The 16,466-nt window shown below is 37.3% G+C and overlaps 1 protein-coding gene across 1 annotated transcript in view; it reads left to right on the forward strand.

The window, feature by feature from the left end:
• Window positions 1-16,136, forward strand: part of SDHAF3 (succinate dehydrogenase complex assembly factor 3) — a 63,016-nt gene extending 46,880 nt beyond the window's left edge. Inside the window, exon 2 of the mRNA XM_047695793.1 lies at window positions 15,882-16,136. Coding sequence (XP_047551749.1) covers window positions 15,882-16,085 — 204 coding nt within the window. The 3' untranslated portion in view covers window positions 16,086-16,136. The remainder of the gene's footprint in view (window positions 1-15,881) is intronic.
• The last annotated feature ends 330 nt before the right edge of the window (window positions 16,137-16,466 follow it).

Raw genomic sequence — 16,466 nt, forward strand, 5'->3', positions numbered from 1 at the left:
ATTAAATATCGCAATAGAAAAGAGAATCCAGATGTCTTTGTAGTGAACCAGTCGTTAGATTTGCAGACCTATAAAACAGTACCATTCTTTTAAGATGTTTTCATTTTTGAAGTTATTTTTCATAAAAAATGTGCTGTTACTTTGAGTTTATTGGTAATTTTTAATGAATTTTAAAATGTTTTAATTCTTAATATGGTGAATATTGATATAATTCACATAAAAACCTCTTTGTATTTAAGAATAGGAAATTCTGAGACTAAAATATTTGACAACCATGAGCAAAGATAACCTTTGACAGTGTCATCAGTAAGAAGTAAGATTTTGTATTTTCACTTTATGAAAATATCCATACTCCCCTCAAATGTCTGAAATTATGAATCTTAAAAAAAAAAACTAGATAAAGCAGGCATATTTGGAGATTATGCATTAACTTTGTGCCTATAATACCCTGGGAGAATGGTTTCTGGTAGATGTGTGGACAACACTCATTTAATTCACCATTAAGATGGTAATAATTATGGAGTACTTTCTTTGCTCTAGGCACCATGTTAGATGAAGGGAATCAGTAGTGAGAAAGAAAGATGTGTCCCTATGTTCATGGACTTTTCATTCTAGTGGGGAAAATAAAAGTACCAGATTAGGATTAGAACTGAGCAGAAATTTAGGATACTGAGAACTGGAGTAACAGTTATATAGGAAGGAATCCGGAAGGCCTAAGGAAGAGACATTTAAGCTGTGACTTGATGGTAGGGCCAGGCATGAAAAGAGCATTCTAGGCAAGAGTACTTACAAACACACATAGCCACAAAGAGAATTCTACGGTATTTTACAGACTGAATGCAAAGCTCTTTTAAAAATATTAACTGTTTATAATTTAATTCTCACAATAATCCTATACTATACATGTAGGGTAGTTCTAATTAATAAAGATATCCAGTTAGAGAGCTTGACAATAGTTTTTATCATGTTAAAATATCCTGTGTTAATTGTTCATAGTATTATACATTTAATTCTATATCTAGAACATAATGAAGTATTATAAAACTTATTGAAGCAGATTATATTACAAAAGAATAAAGTTGCTAAATCATAAAATGTACATATAATGCATTTGCCTTCATAGTTTTATTTATTTTTAAAGATTTTATTTATTTGACAGAGATCACAAGCAGGCAGAGGCAGGCAGAGAGGGAGAGAGGAGGAAGCATGCTTCCCTATGAGCAAAGAGCCTGATGCAGCGCTCGATCCCAGGACCCTTCCTCTGAGGCTTTAACCCACTGAGCCACCCAGGCGCCCCTTAACTTCATAGTTTTAAAAATGACCAGGAAATTTTTTTTTTTTAATATTGTTTTTGGGTGATGAAGAGTTGCCTTTAAGTAAGATATCTTATGTAATAATATTTACCTTAAGTACAATGCTAATAGCAAGCTTCTAGGAACTTTTGGATGAATTTCATAAACAGAAATGTACTTACTTGTACTGATTTTTCATTTCTGCCATTACAAAATACTTGATTTGTATGGGACTAATGTCAAGGACAAATAGAATTCAGAGTAAACAAGTATAAAGAGTGTTTGTGAACCAGATCTCCTCTACATTTCCTTACTACATCCCTCCCAGGAACCTTCCATGTTCATGCTTTTAGTCTCTTTTTTTGCTCTGCTTTGAGTAGCAGCTAACACCTTTTTTGCTTATCCCTGGAGTCACAGGTGAGTCCTGAGTCTGCCTCCCTTCCCTGGGCAGAGGAACCTGGGGAACTTGATTCCAGAGAGGCCCAGCTCATGGCCACCTGAGAAATAGAAAGAAAAACTACTTTCTATTCTTGTTGTTTGTGTTCTGTGAATCAGTGTGATGTTTTATAACTATTCGGGTGCTGAGAAATAGTGTAAGAGGCATTTGATGTTTTGTGCTATAACAATAGATCTCCTCTCACTGACGTGAAAATTATAAAACCTGTCAGCAAAAAAAAAAAAAAAATCAGATTATTAACATAGATTCCTTTTTTTCTATAATATAACATATTCTGTATTAACAACTTGGGCAGCTGTGCTTCAAATCCCTAAGGTGTCTTTGAATTTAGTTATTGTAATTCAGGTAACTTTCAGGTTTCTTATGGAGGTGGGTGTCTTGTTGTTTTTGTTCCTCCAGAAGGCATGGCATTTTTAATCCGTTCTCCAGGGAAAGCTTGACTGAATGTTCCAAACTTTGTTGGTTCAATGTTGCTAAATAAAATCTTCCAGTAATTAATTTTGGGGAGAAAGGTAACTTTCCTTCTGGATCTACTAGTTGTCTTTCTCTTTGGGAGTTTACATTGAAGGAGTACAAATAATTTAATTTAGCAGAACTCTGAAAGAGTACTCTTATTTTAGCTTTCCAGGAGATTGTGGGCATGGCAGCACCATATATGCCTACAAGGGGTATTGATATGATTAATAATAATACATATAATACATAGTTCAAAAGAAAGATTAAGCTTCTTAAACCATTTGTTTTCACTTTTCAAAGGGGCCTATGATAAATGCTTTTCTAAATATGAATATCCTTTTGTGAAGCGATTTAGGGTTTGACAATTTGCATTATCATGTCATGAATTTGGGGCTGTTCAGTTGTAATTTTGTTTTAAAGAACAAAGGGCAGGGGCGCCTGGGTGGCTCAGTGGGTTAAAGCCTCTGCCTTCAGCTCAGGTCATGATCCCAGGGTCCTGGGATTGAGCTGCATAGGGCTCTCTGCTCAGCGGGGAGCCTGCTTCCCTCTCTCTCTCTCTGCCTGCCTCTCTGCCTACTTGTGATCTTTGTCTGTCAAATAAATAAAATCTTAAAAAAAAAAAAAGAACAAAGGGCAAGTAACAGATATGTGATTAAACAAAATGAGAATTTGAGTTTTCTTTTGTTCGTCTTTATGGCAAATTGATTTGGTCTCTGCTCTTGGGGCAAATCATGAAAACCAGAGCTCTAACTTCCTCCATTCCAAAATTTGTCAAAAAAAGCTTTTTGCTTTGTTTTCCTTCCATTTAATTACTTAAATAATATTTAATATTATAAAAGATCAAAACATTACAGAAGTGATGTTTTGGGGGCACCTGGGTGGCTCAGTGGGTTAAGCCTCTGCCTTCGGATCAGGTCATGATCTCAGGGTCCTGGGATCGAGCCCCGCATCGGGCTCTCAGCTCAGCGGTGAGCCTGCTTCCTCCTCTCTCTGCCTGCCTCTCTGCCTACTTGTGATCTCTCTCTCTCTGTCGAATAAAAAAAAAAAAAAAAAAGGGGGGGGGCGCCTGGGTGGCTCAGTGGGTTAAGCCGCTGCCTTCGGCTCAGGTCATGATCCCAGGTCCTGGGTTCGAGCCCCGCATCGGGCTTTCTGCTCAGCAGGGAGCCTGCTTCCTCCTCTCTCTCTGCCTGCCTCTCTGCTTACTTGTGATTTCTCTCTGTCAAATAAATAAATAAAATCTTTAAAAAAAAAAAAAGTGATGTTTTGAACATCACTTGATGTTCAAAATATGAAAATTTGAACATCAAAATATGAACAAAATATGAAAGACCACCCCCCCAAACTTTTGTGGGCATCCTTTCAGCTTCTTCATTTACATGTATAAATATATAAGTATTCTATTACCTATATAAATGTGTATGAATTTTAAAAACATATAAAATGACTTTTTTTTTCAAAAATTTTTTTTAAAAAACAATCTGCAAGCTGCTTTTTTCACTTAGGGGCCTCTTTTTAACTGTTGCATAGTTTATGTGTACTATATTTAATTTGACCAAACCTTATATCTGTTTCTATATACATATAAGACTTTTTTTTTTTTAAAGATTTTATTTATTTATTTGACAGACAGAGATCACAAGTAGGTAGAGAGGCAGGCAGAGAGAGAGGAAGGGAAGCAGGCTCCCTGCTGAGCAGAGAGCCCGATGCGGGACTCGATCCCAGGACCCTGAGATCATGACCTGAGCCGAAGGCAGCGGCTTAACCCACTGAGCCACCCAGGCGCCCCATAAGACTTTTTTTTAAAGATACGAATGGGTCTAGTACCTTTTCTGCTCTGATAGCCCTATTATTCACAATTATAGTCTGAACTGCCTGAAGTCCATAGATTTATTTACTTGACTCCTGGCTTTTTGTGACTCTATCACTGTCCCATGTTCAAATGTTTTTCTCTTACCAACAGTGTTCATTATTGGCATCTTAAAAAATTGTGGCCCACATTTGTCTCCGTTTTTTCTATGCCAGGTTTATATGGAGTCTTACTCTACTTTGATGCTGGCTTGTGGGGCAGATGGTGCAAATCCAGTGATTCAGATTATAAATCCAAGTGGTAATTTAATGGTATATAAAGTGAATTTAATCAGGGTTCACAAGCATATGCTACAGTATCAAGTTGAAATCCTATTTATTCTTTTGGTAAGGAAACTGCTGTGAAACCTATTTAAAAAGTTTGTTACGTCTTACTTAGATTTAAAAAAATATGTATGGCTTAAAAATTATGGCAGTGATAAGGTATTTAAGAAATAGTTCCAGAAACAGAAAGAAGAAAAACTGCTAGTAACAGTAGGGTTTTTTTCATTAAAGAACCTAAGTGTGTTCTCTAATGAACATTTACTACAGAGGAAGGAGAAACTTAAAGAAGTGGCTAATTGGCAGGAGAGTGAGGATCAAACAATAGTAATTAGCAGGAAATAAAAGAAACAAAACTTTGTTACCCGGGTAATCGTTAGGACCTAATTAGAAATAAAGATCTCCATGTGGGGTGGGGGGCGGTACCTGGCTGGCTTAGTAGGTGGAGCATGCACTCTTGATCTTGGGGATGTGAGTTCGAGCCCCATGTTGGGTATAGAGATTACTCAATAGCGTGTGTGTGTGTGTGTGTATAGTTTAACAGAAGTTTATTTCTCATTCCCATAAAGTCTCTTTCCCATAGGACTGTGGACTCTACAGCTGCGCTCTCCATGTAGGGGGCTCAGCATTCCAAACTACTTTGAGTTTCGGGCCCCTTTTTCTGTGTGGGCTTCCATGACTGAGGCAGGAAAAGTACTAGAGTCTTGCAACAACAAATAAAGCCTTAAGCCCAGAAAATTAAGTCTTTAAAAAAATTTTTTGAGGATAGCCTCAGAGCAAACTGGTTTTCTTCTTTGAATCCTGATGACTCTGTAAGTAAAAAAAAGTTATTTTAGAAGTTGACATGGCAAAGAACAGTTAATACTTAATCTGAAAAAGTTTTTTTTTGACTTAACAAAAAATAAATTTAGCAGTAAAAACACTTACTATCCTTCATTCGTTGAAACAAAAAGAATTGAGAGCTATGGTTTTTGGTTAGAGAATTTAGTATGAGAGCAGACTAGTCTAGAGTCACAGGCCTGTGCTTAGATTAGGCCAAGGGAGCTTTCCAGTGCTTTGGGAAACTTTGTAGGTATATTTAAAGGACTGATTGAAATAATAGTTTTAGTTGAATGGTATTTGTACATGGCTAATTCTGTTTAAATTGTATTATGTGTGTGTGTGTACATTTTTCAGTGAATAGAAAAAATTTCAAGCATACACAAATGTAGAGAGAATATAACAAACCACCATGTCCCTATCACTTGGCTTTAGTATTTTTCAACTATGGCCAATCTTGTTTCATTTGTACCTTCATCTACTTTGTTCCCTCATCCTCAGATTATTTTAAAGCAAATCACAAGCCTAATTTTATTCACAAATACTTTAATATTTATCTCTAAAAGGAACTCTAAAATTTTGATAATACCATTACCATATCTCCAAAATTAACGGTAATTCTTAGTATAATCAAACATCCAGTTTTTTAAATTAGCATTTTTGTTTGAATAAGAATCAAAATAAATTGATATATCATAATTGATGTCTGTTAAATCTCCCTTTTCTTGAAATTTAAAAATATTTTAGCTTCTTAATTTGAATTAACTTTAGATCTACAGTGGCAAAAATAGTATAGCTCCCCTACTTGTTAACATCTGGCATAATTATAGTACAATGATCAGAACTAAGAAATTAACATGAGTATAATATTATTAACTACTTAGTATATTCAGTCTCACCAGTTCTTATGTTAATGTTCTTTTTCTGTTCCAGGGTCTAATCCAATGTTCTACATTGCATGTGGTTGTCATGTTGCCATTGTATCCTCTGATCTGTGACAGTTCTTTAGTCTTTGCTTTCATGACATTAAAACATTTGAAAACTACTGGTAGTTATTTGATGAAGAGTCCCTTAGTTGCAGTTTGATGTTTTCTTATGATTGCATTGAGGTTGTACATTAGAGAAATATTATGGAGATGACATACCCTTCTCAGTGCAGCATTATCAGGGGTTGCATGCTGTCAGTATCACTTATTACTGGTGATGTTAACCTTGATCACGTTAAGGTGGTGTCTTAGTGGTTTCTCACTGTAAGGTTATTTTTCCTTTATTTGTTCTTAGATTAAGGTTGTTTTTGTAGTTTTTTTTTGTAGCCTGGATTTTGCTGATTACATTCCCATAGTGATGTTTAACATGTGATTATGTAAACTGGGTTAGATGTATAGGGTTCTTAGGTATAGGTTGATTTTTGGTATAGGTGATAAGTATCGGGGGGTACTCCTGTCTGGTTGTTTCTCTTGTTAGGTTATCCTTTTTAGTTTTATTAATTTCCAAAGCTGGCCAAAAATAAAAAAATCTATAGTTCACTTTTTTTTTGGGGGGGGGGGATTATTTATTTATTAACATACAGTATATTGTTTGTTTCAGGGGTACAGGTCTGTGATCCATCAGTCTTACACAATTCACAGCACTCACCATAGCACATAACCTCCCCAGTGTCCATCACCAGGCTACCCTATCCCTCCCATCCCCCTTCCCTCCAGCAACCCTTAGTTTGTTTCCTGAGATTAAGAGTCTCTTATGGTTTGTCTCCCTCTCTAGTTTCTTCTTGTTTCATTTTTCCCTCCCTTCCCCTATGATCCTGTTTTGTTTCTCAAATTCCTCATATCAGTGAGGTATGATATGAAGACATGTGATAATTGTCTTTCTCTGATTGACTTATTTCAGTTAGCATAATACCCTCCAGTTCCATCCACCATTTGTTGTTGCAAATGGCAAAATTTCTGGTTTTTGATGACTGCATAGTATTCCATTGTATACATGTGTGTATATGTGTGTATCATATATATATATGATGTCATATATATGTCACATGTATATATATATGACATTTTCTTTATCCATTCATCTGTTGATGGACACCTAGGCTCTTTCCATAGTTTGGCTATTGTGAACATTGCTGCTATAAACATTGGGGAGCATGTGCCCCTTCAGATCACTACATTTATATCTTTAGGGTAAATACCCCATAGTGCAGTTGCTGGGTTGTAGGGTAGCTCTATTTTCAACTCTTTGAGGAATGTCCATTCTGTTTTCCAGAGTGGCTGCACCAGCTTGCATTCCCACCAACAGTGTAGGAGGGTTCCCCTTTCTCCATATCCTCGCCAGCATCTGTCATTTCCTGACTTGTAAATTTTAGCCATTCTGACTGGTGTGAGGTGGTATCTCACCATGGTTTTGATTTGTATTTCCCCCATGCGAAGTGATGTTGAGCACTTTTTCATGTGTCTGTTGGCCATTTGGATGTCTTCTGCCCATTTCTTGATTGGATTATTTGTTCTTTGGGTGTTGACTTTGGTAAGTTCTTTATAGATTTTGGATACGAGCCCTTTATCTGATAGGTCAGTTGCAAATATCTTCTCCCATTCTGTTGTCTTTGGTTTTGTTGACTGTTTCCTTTGCTGTGCAAAAGCTTTTGATCTTGATGAAGTCCCAGTAGTTCATTTTGTCCTTGCTTCCCTTGGCTTTGATGATGTTTCTAGGAAGAACTTGCTGCAGTTGAGGTCGAAGAGGTTGCTGCCTGTATTCTCAAGGATTTTAATGGATTCCTGTCTCACATTGAGGTCTTCATTTTGAGTTTATTTTTGTGTGTGGTGTAAGAAAGTGGTCTAGTTTCATTCTTCTGCATGTGGCTGTCCAATTTTCCCAATACCATTTGTTGAAGAGACATTTTTTCTGTTGGATATTCTTTCCTGCTTTGTTGAAGATTAGTTGACCACACAGTTGAGGCCCATTTCTGGGTTCTCTATTCTGTTCCATTGATCTATGTGTCTGTTTTTGTGTCAGTACCATACTGTCTTGATGATGACAGCTTTGTAATAGAGCTTGAAGTCTGGAATTGTGATGCCACCAGCTTTGGTTTTCTTTTTCAACATTCCTCTGGCTATTTGGGGTCTTTTCTGGTCCCATGCAAATTTTAGGATTATTTGTTCCATTTCTTTGAAAAAGTTGATGGTATTTTGATAGGGATTGCATTAAATGTGTAGATTGCTATAGGTAGCATAGACATTTTTGCAATATTTGTTCTTCCAATCCATGCACATGGAATGTTTTTCCATTTCTTTTTGTCTTCCTCAGTTTTTTTCATGAGTACTTTATAGTTTTCTGAGTACAGATTCTTTGCCTCTTTGGTTAGATTTATTCCTAGATATCTTATGGTTTTGGGTGAAGTTTTAAATGGGATTGATTCCTAATTTCTCTTTCTTCTGTCTCATTGTTGGTGTATAGAAATGTAACTGATTTCTGTGTACTGATTTTATATCCCTACACTTTACTGAGTTCATGTATGAGTTCTAGCAGTTTTGGGGTGGAGTCTTTTGGGTTTTCCACAAGTATCATATCATCTGCAAAGAGTGAGTATATTAGCTGTTGTGAGTAGGCTGTTATGAACAGTGGTGTGAAAGCAGCTGAGTTCCTGCTTTTATTTATTTTGGGTATATACCTATGAGTGGAATTGCTGGGTCATAAGGTAATTCTCTCACCTTGTGAGGAACTGCCAAATTGTTTTCCACAGTGGCAATACCATTTCATATTCTTATCAGCATTCCCCAAGGGTTCCATTTTCTTCAGATTCTTGCCAACACAACAGGGCTTTGATTTGCATTTCCCTAATGATGTTGAATATCTTCTAATGTGTTTGTTGATCATATGTATATCCTCATTAGAGAAATGTCTACTTAAGTCTTTGTCCATTTTTTTTTTTTTTTAATTTTCTATTTATTTATTTGACAGAGAGAGTGAGCAGAGGCAGATAGAGTGGCAGGCAGAGGCAGAGGGAGAGGGAGAAGCAGGCTCCCTGCTGAGCAAGGAGCCCGATGTGGGACTCGATCCCAGGAGGCTGGGATCACGACCTGAGCCGAAGGCAGCTGCTTAACCAGCTGAGCCACCCAGGCGTCCCTCTTTGTCCATTTTTAAATAGAGTTGTCTTTTTGTTGAAATGTAGTTCTTTTTATGTGAGTCTGAGTTTTTTCATCAAATAAATAGATTGTGAATATTTTTTCCCATTCTGTAGTTTGTTTTTTCACTTTCTTAATAATGTTTTCTGCTACATAGAAGCTTTTGATGAAGCCCAGTTTATTCTTTTGTTGGTCATGTTTTGGGGTCATATTTCAGAATGTGTTGCCAAATTCAGGGTCATGCGGATTTATCTGTTTTCTTCTAGGAGTTTTATGATTTTATCTCTTATATTTAGGTCTGAAATTTCATGGATTTTTGTGTTAAGTTTTGTTTATTATGGGAGTTAGGGATCCCGTTTTCCCAGAAGTATCTCTTGAAGAGACTATTCTTTCCCCCACTGAGTGAACTTGACACCCTCGTGGAAAAACAATTGGTGATATGTGGAGGGTTTATTTCTGGACTCTTAGTTTTATTCTGTTGGTCTGTATGTTTATATTTTGATTATTTAATGTAACTTTGCCAGTTTTTAAGTTGTATGCTGTGAGTGCTCCAAATTTGTTCTGCCTTTTCAAGGATGTTTTGGCTATTCAGAGCCTCTTACCTTTCCATGTGAATTTGAGAATGAATTTTCCCATTTTCTACAAATGAATAATTTTTTTAAAATTCACTTTTCGATTCTGTTTTGGACATTTGTCCATGCTAATAGGGATTTACTTAATTTACCTGTTAATGGATTATAAAGTAGTATCTGAAATTCTAGTCCAAGATGGCAACATAGAAGACCTTACCTCCAACATTCACACACCAAATCCATAACTATTGTTAGAGCAGGTCCTCCTGAAAAAAGCTGACAGGTGACTGAATAGCTTCTTCACAACAAAAGATAGATATACTATATTTGTTTCTTTTGTTGTTCTCTACGTGATAACATATGAAACCCGAACCATTGCAGACTATAGTGGGGAGGGACGATAGTACTGAGGGATGCTAAGCAGATATGTTTGCTCTAGACAAAAGAAAAAAAAACTGTGGTTTAAAATGGCAACTAGAATGTAAAGGAACCAGCTCTAGAGCCCTGCCAAACAGCAGGAGAGCTGTTGGTAAGCACTAGGCTTTGTGTTCCTCCTCCATCTTGGAAGTACAGCTGGGAGAAGAGGCTGGGTGCCTTGACAGGCCTGCTGCCTCAGGGAGCCCTAGGCCATCTAGTGCATACCAACACCAGATGCCTTGGGGCACAGTAAAAAAGGCTGCCATTTAAAAAGAGCAACTACAAGAAAAACTGGAGGCATCACAATTCCAGACTTCAAATTTTATTACAAAGTGGGAATAATTAAAATTGTATAATATTGGCATAAAAATAGACCTATAGATCAATGTGACAAAACAGAAAACCCAGAAATAAACATGATTATATAGTCAATCTGTAAGAAAGGAGGAAAGAATATACAGTGGGAAAAAGACCGTCTCTTCAACAAATGCTGCTGGGAAAACTGGACAGCCATATGCAAAAAAATGAAAATTAGACCTTTTTTTTTTTTTTTTGCTATATGCAAAAATAAACTCTTAAGGGCCTAAATGTAAGACTTGAAACCATAAATATCCTAGAGGAGAGGACAGGCAGTAATTTCTCTGACATTGGCCATACCAACATCTTCTTAGGTATGTCTCCTGAGGCAAAGGAAATAAAAGCAAAAATAAACTATTGGGACTACAGCTAAATAAGAAGCTTCTGCACAGTGAAGGATACAACCAACCACATGAAAAGACAACGTACTGAATGAAAGAAGATATTTGCAAATGACCTATCAGATAAAGGGCTAGTATCTAAAATATATAAAGGACTTAACAAACTCAACACCCCAAAAAACAATCCAGTTAAAAAATGTGCAGAAGACATGAACAGACATTTTTCCAAAGAAGCCATGCAAGTGGCTGACACATGAAAAGATGCCCAGTATCACTCACCATCAGGGAAATGCAAATCAAAACTACAAGGAGATATCACTTCATACCCATCAGAATGGCTAAAACCAAACCGCAAGAAACAAGTGTTGTCAAGGATGTGGAGAAAAAGGAACTTCCATGCACTGTTGGTAGGAATGCAAGCTGGTGCAGCTACTGTGGAAAACAGTATGGAGTATCCTCAAAAAGTTCAAAATAGATTCTATAATCCAGTAATGCTGTAATAAACTATGGAAGGAGGCCAAGTGTCCACTGATGTACAAATGGATAAAGAAAGTATGGTATGTATATACAGTGGACTATAGCTGAGCCATAAAAAATGGAATCTTGCTATTTACAACAACATGGGTAGAGCTAGAGAAAATAATACTATGTGAAATAAGTCAGAGAAAGACAAATACCATATGATTTTACTCATGGGGGGTGAGGGAGAAGAGAGACACCAAGAAACAGACTACGAGAACAAACTGATGGTTACCAGAGGGGAGGTGGGTGGGAGAATGGGTGAAATAGGTGATGAGGATTAAGGAGTGCACCTGTCATGATCTAAATAAAACAAAAACCAAAGAACAACTACAGTATAAAGGATCTGAACAAGAAGGGAAAATCTGCCAAACAAGAAGGGAGCTGTTGAAATTCTTTCTGGGAATTAACAGAAAGGGGCTGGTAAGAGCCTTGCTTTACATTTCCCCTTCACCTCGATAGCATGGACAGGAGAAGGATATGGGTGTGCTAGCTGACCTATCACCCCAGTGAGCCCCGGGACCCTAGGCCACACCAGCCCCAGCCATCCCACCAAGGCAGCCTCAGAGCAACATAAACCAGGACTCTCATGGTCAGCACTTACTGCAGTTCCAGCCATCATCAAAGGTGACATAGGTACCAACCACCCTGGAACACTCTAGACCCATACCACTCTGGCTCCAGATGGCTTTGCTAGGGCCCTCTTAACCTCAGAGTGCTCTGGAACCTCCTATCTTAAGTGTACTGAGCACCCTGGGACTCTCAGCACCTCCCCCACCAGGGCACCTTCTGCATTGAGTGCCCGAGAACACCCCACTTTTCTTTCACTTTGGCTGTCCTGCCAGGGTGCCTTCTGCACAGAGAGATTTGGGACCCTCAGCCCATGCCAGCCATAGCTCCAGGCAGCCAACCTGGCACACATAGCTTCCACTGGGGATGACCATATAAAAGACCATTCCTTCAAGTTTAGGAGAATTCTAATTCATAGAAAGAAACACCAGATGTCAAAGTGAGACAGAGGAATATACTCCAAATGAAATGGAGATAAGCAATATGTGTGATAGAATTTAAAGTAATGATCATGAAGGTGCTCACTGGACTGGAGAGAACTCAGAAAATACAAAACAGAACCAGTCAGAGTTGAAGAATACAATAACTGAAACAAGAAATACACTAGAGGGAATCAACAGTAGATTAGTGGATGCAGGGGAACTGATCAGTGATCTAGAAGACAAGGTCATGGAAAGCACCCAAGCTGGACAGCAAAAAGAGTTTAAAAAACGAGAGGCTAAAAGATGTCTTGAACAATATCAAATGCACATTCACATTATAGAGGTCCCAGAAGGTGAAGAGAGAGCAGAAGGAAATAGGCGTCTTGGTCAAGGAATCACACAGAATTCTAAACAAGATGAACCCAAGGAGGTCCACATCACTCAACACATAGTAATTGAAATCTCAAACATTAGAGATAAATAGAAAATTTTAAAGCAGCAATAGAGGGAAACAGCAGCAACTTTGAATGTATCTTATTACTCCCTTTTGGCCTGTAAAGAGCTGAAAGAATATTCTTGGTTGTAGGGTTTTTTGTTTTTTGTTTTTTGTTTTTTCCCTATTTGGCAAAGAGTGATAGAGTTTTCCAAAGAAAAGTTAAACTAAACCAAGCTTACAAGAAATTAGTTAAAGGGACATCTTTAAGTGGAAAAGGCCCTAACTGGAAGTAGGGAAATATGAAAAAAAGATGTATAATATGCCAACATTTATATGAACTGTGGAAGTGGGAGTTAAAAAGTTCCTTTAGAATGTTTTCAAACCTAAGTGGCCACCATTTTAATATAACTTGGAATGTTACATATAAATCTCATGTTAATCACAAACTGAAAACTTATAGTAGGTACACCAAAAAATAAAGAGAAGCCAAGCATAACATCACAGAGTCACTAATCACAAGGGAAAAGAGTAAGAAAGGAAGAAATGAGCAGAGAACTACAAAAGCAACTGGAAAACAGTTTAACAAAATGACAAAAACATACCTGTCAGTCATTACTTCAAATGTAAATGGTTTATATGCTCCAAAGATATTGGATTACTGAATGGATAAAAAAAAAAAAAAAAAACAAAGACCCATCTATATGCTATCTACAAGAGACTCACTTTAGAGCTGAAGACACATATAGACTGAAAGTGAAAGAATGGGAAAAGATACTCCATTTAAAAGTGAGGAAAAAAAAAAAACGGAGAAGCAATACTCACATCAGACAAAATAGACTTTAAAATAAAGACAGTAATGAGACAAAGAAGGGCACCACATAATGATAGAGGGATCATCCAATATCCAAATATCTATACACCCAACAGATAGAAAGGGAGACATTGGGAGTAATACAGTAATAGTAAGGGACTTTAACATCCCACTTACATCAATGGGTAGATTATTCAGGCAGAAAATTAATAAGGCAACAGCAGCTTTACATTTTTTTAAGACCAGATGGACTTACATATATAACATTCCATCTGAAACAACAGAATATACATTCTCTTCAAGTGCACTTGGCAATTCTCCAGGATAGATCACATGTTAGGCCACAAAACAAGTGTCAGTAAATTTAAGATTGAAATCCTATCATCCATCTTTTGTGGCCACAAGGGAATGAAACCAGAAACCAGTCACAAGGAAAAGGTGGAGAAAACCCATGGAGGCTAAACAACGTGCTACTGAACAAGCAGTGAGTCAACAAAGAAATCAAGTGGAAATGAACAAAACATGGAGACAAATGAAAATGAAACATGACAGCCCAAAATCTTTGTGATGCAGTGAAAGCCATTTCAGGAGAAACTTACAGTGGTACAGGCCTACCTCAAGAAATGAGATAAATCTCCAACAACCTAAGCTTACACCTGCAGGAGCTAGCTAGAAAAAGAACACACAAAGCCCAAATCCAGTAGAAGTTAGGAAATAATAAAGATCACAACAGAAATAAATGAAATGGAGATGAAAACAACAATGGGAAAAGATCAATGAAACCAAAAGCTGGCTCTTTGAAGAGATGAAGTATCTGAATAAACCTTAGTGTATTTGTCTTTCCTCCTACTGAAAACTACCATGAGATCGCTTCCATTTTTGCTTTGACAAGTAATACCAAGCTTCTTGTGCTACTCATTCACATGTTTGAAAGTCTCTTTAGGGCCATAGTTCTCAACCTGGGTCAGTTTTGCCTGCCAGGGAACATTTGGCAATGTTTGCAGACATTTTGGATTATCAAGATTGTCAGGCATACCTCAGGGAGGTATGCTCCTGGCATCTAATGGATAGAGACAAGAGATACTGCTAAAACATCCTACCGTGTAAGAACAGACTCCCATCCACCCCACCACAAAGTATCCAAATTATCCAATTTGTTAATAGTTCGAAGGTTGAGAAACCCTGCTGTGGGGCATATACTTTGAGGTGGGATTGCTAAAGCTTGGGGTATGTGCAACTCTTTTCCAGTTATTTTATGAAACAGATTTCTGTAAAACAAATATTTTCAATACAGGTAAAGGTTCGGAATGTCTTGAATTAAAGTTTCTTTGGTGATAATGGCAACCCAGCAGTTATAAGCAATTTAATTAAACCAGATGGAGTTAGTGGCATTACATAGAGTTAACTGATAAATTTACTTACATAGAGGGTGCATATAATCTTTTAACTTCATGAACTAAAACACATGGTTGCCTCCTGTCTGATGAAAGAAAGATTGACTGCACAGGAGAGTCTGCTTCAAAAAAGTATCCCTTGTATAAGACAATAGTAGTTGGAATATTAGGCTGAAGATGATGATTAAATAAGAAAAAAGTGACAGCATGAAAAATGTCGAATTTTTTCCTGACAGAAATTATTATTAAATATAGAAGGGTTAAAGGTTTGAAAACATTCTCTCTAGTGTGATTTAAATTAATGCTTTAATTGTAAGCAAGGGAATTAATCATGAATTTTGCAACCCACTTTTAAGTCTTTAAGACCCCTCCATCCCCATAAAAACCCAAGGAAAGCTACAGCCCCAGAACTATCGGCAATGCTTGTGTGCATACAATTTAGCACATGACTGTTGGGTGGTTTATGCATGTTCTTTGAGTCTGTTCATGGGTCACACCCAGCCCACAGATTTCTAGGTTAAAAACTTTGCTAAAAAGGTATATTTGAAATTGTCAGTGAGTAGTAAAGACACAACTATACTGTTTGTATCTTCAGTGATGGAGAGAAATAGGTGACTTGGAATTAGAATTTTTCAAGTCCTCTAACATTAAATGGATGAGTACTTAATTATATATATATATAAACGTACACATATATGCGTGTGTATATATATACATACATATATAATTATATATATATATATAAAAACCTTTTTTTTGGGGGGTCTTTTTATTAGGTGTATGCAGCAGTGTTATGGCAACAAACTAATGAAAACAGACAAAATTCAACAGAAAAAGTATGTTTTGGAGCTGCCCTCCCAGAAGAAAGACTTAATGACTTTCGTGATGAACAGATCGGACAGTTGCAGGAGCTGATGCAAGAAGCCACTAAACCCGGTAGACAATTCAGTATGACTGAACCCAGGAAACCAAAATGTTAGACTATACAACAGAGCTCAACGAGTATTTTAAGTTGCACTACTGGTTAATTACCCCAAAGATACAGATGGAGTGAAAAGAAGGGCCATCTGTACCCCAGTGTTCATAGCGGCAGTGGCCACGGTCACCAAACTGTGGAAAGAACCAAGATGCCCTTCACCGGACGAATGGATAAGGAAGATGTGGTCCATGTACACTATGGAGTATCATGCCTCCATCAGAAAGGATGAATCCCCAACTTTTGTAGCAACATGGACGGGACTGGAAGAGATTATGCTGAGTGAAATAAGTCAAGCAGAGAGAGTCAATTATCAGATGGTTTCACTTACTTGTGGAGCATAAGGAATAATGTGGAGAGTATTGGGAGATGGAGAGAAGTGAGT

This window comes from Lutra lutra, chromosome 11 (assembly GCF_902655055.1).
Source record: "Lutra lutra chromosome 11, mLutLut1.2, whole genome shotgun sequence".
NCBI lineage: Eukaryota > Metazoa > Chordata > Mammalia > Carnivora > Mustelidae > Lutra > Lutra lutra.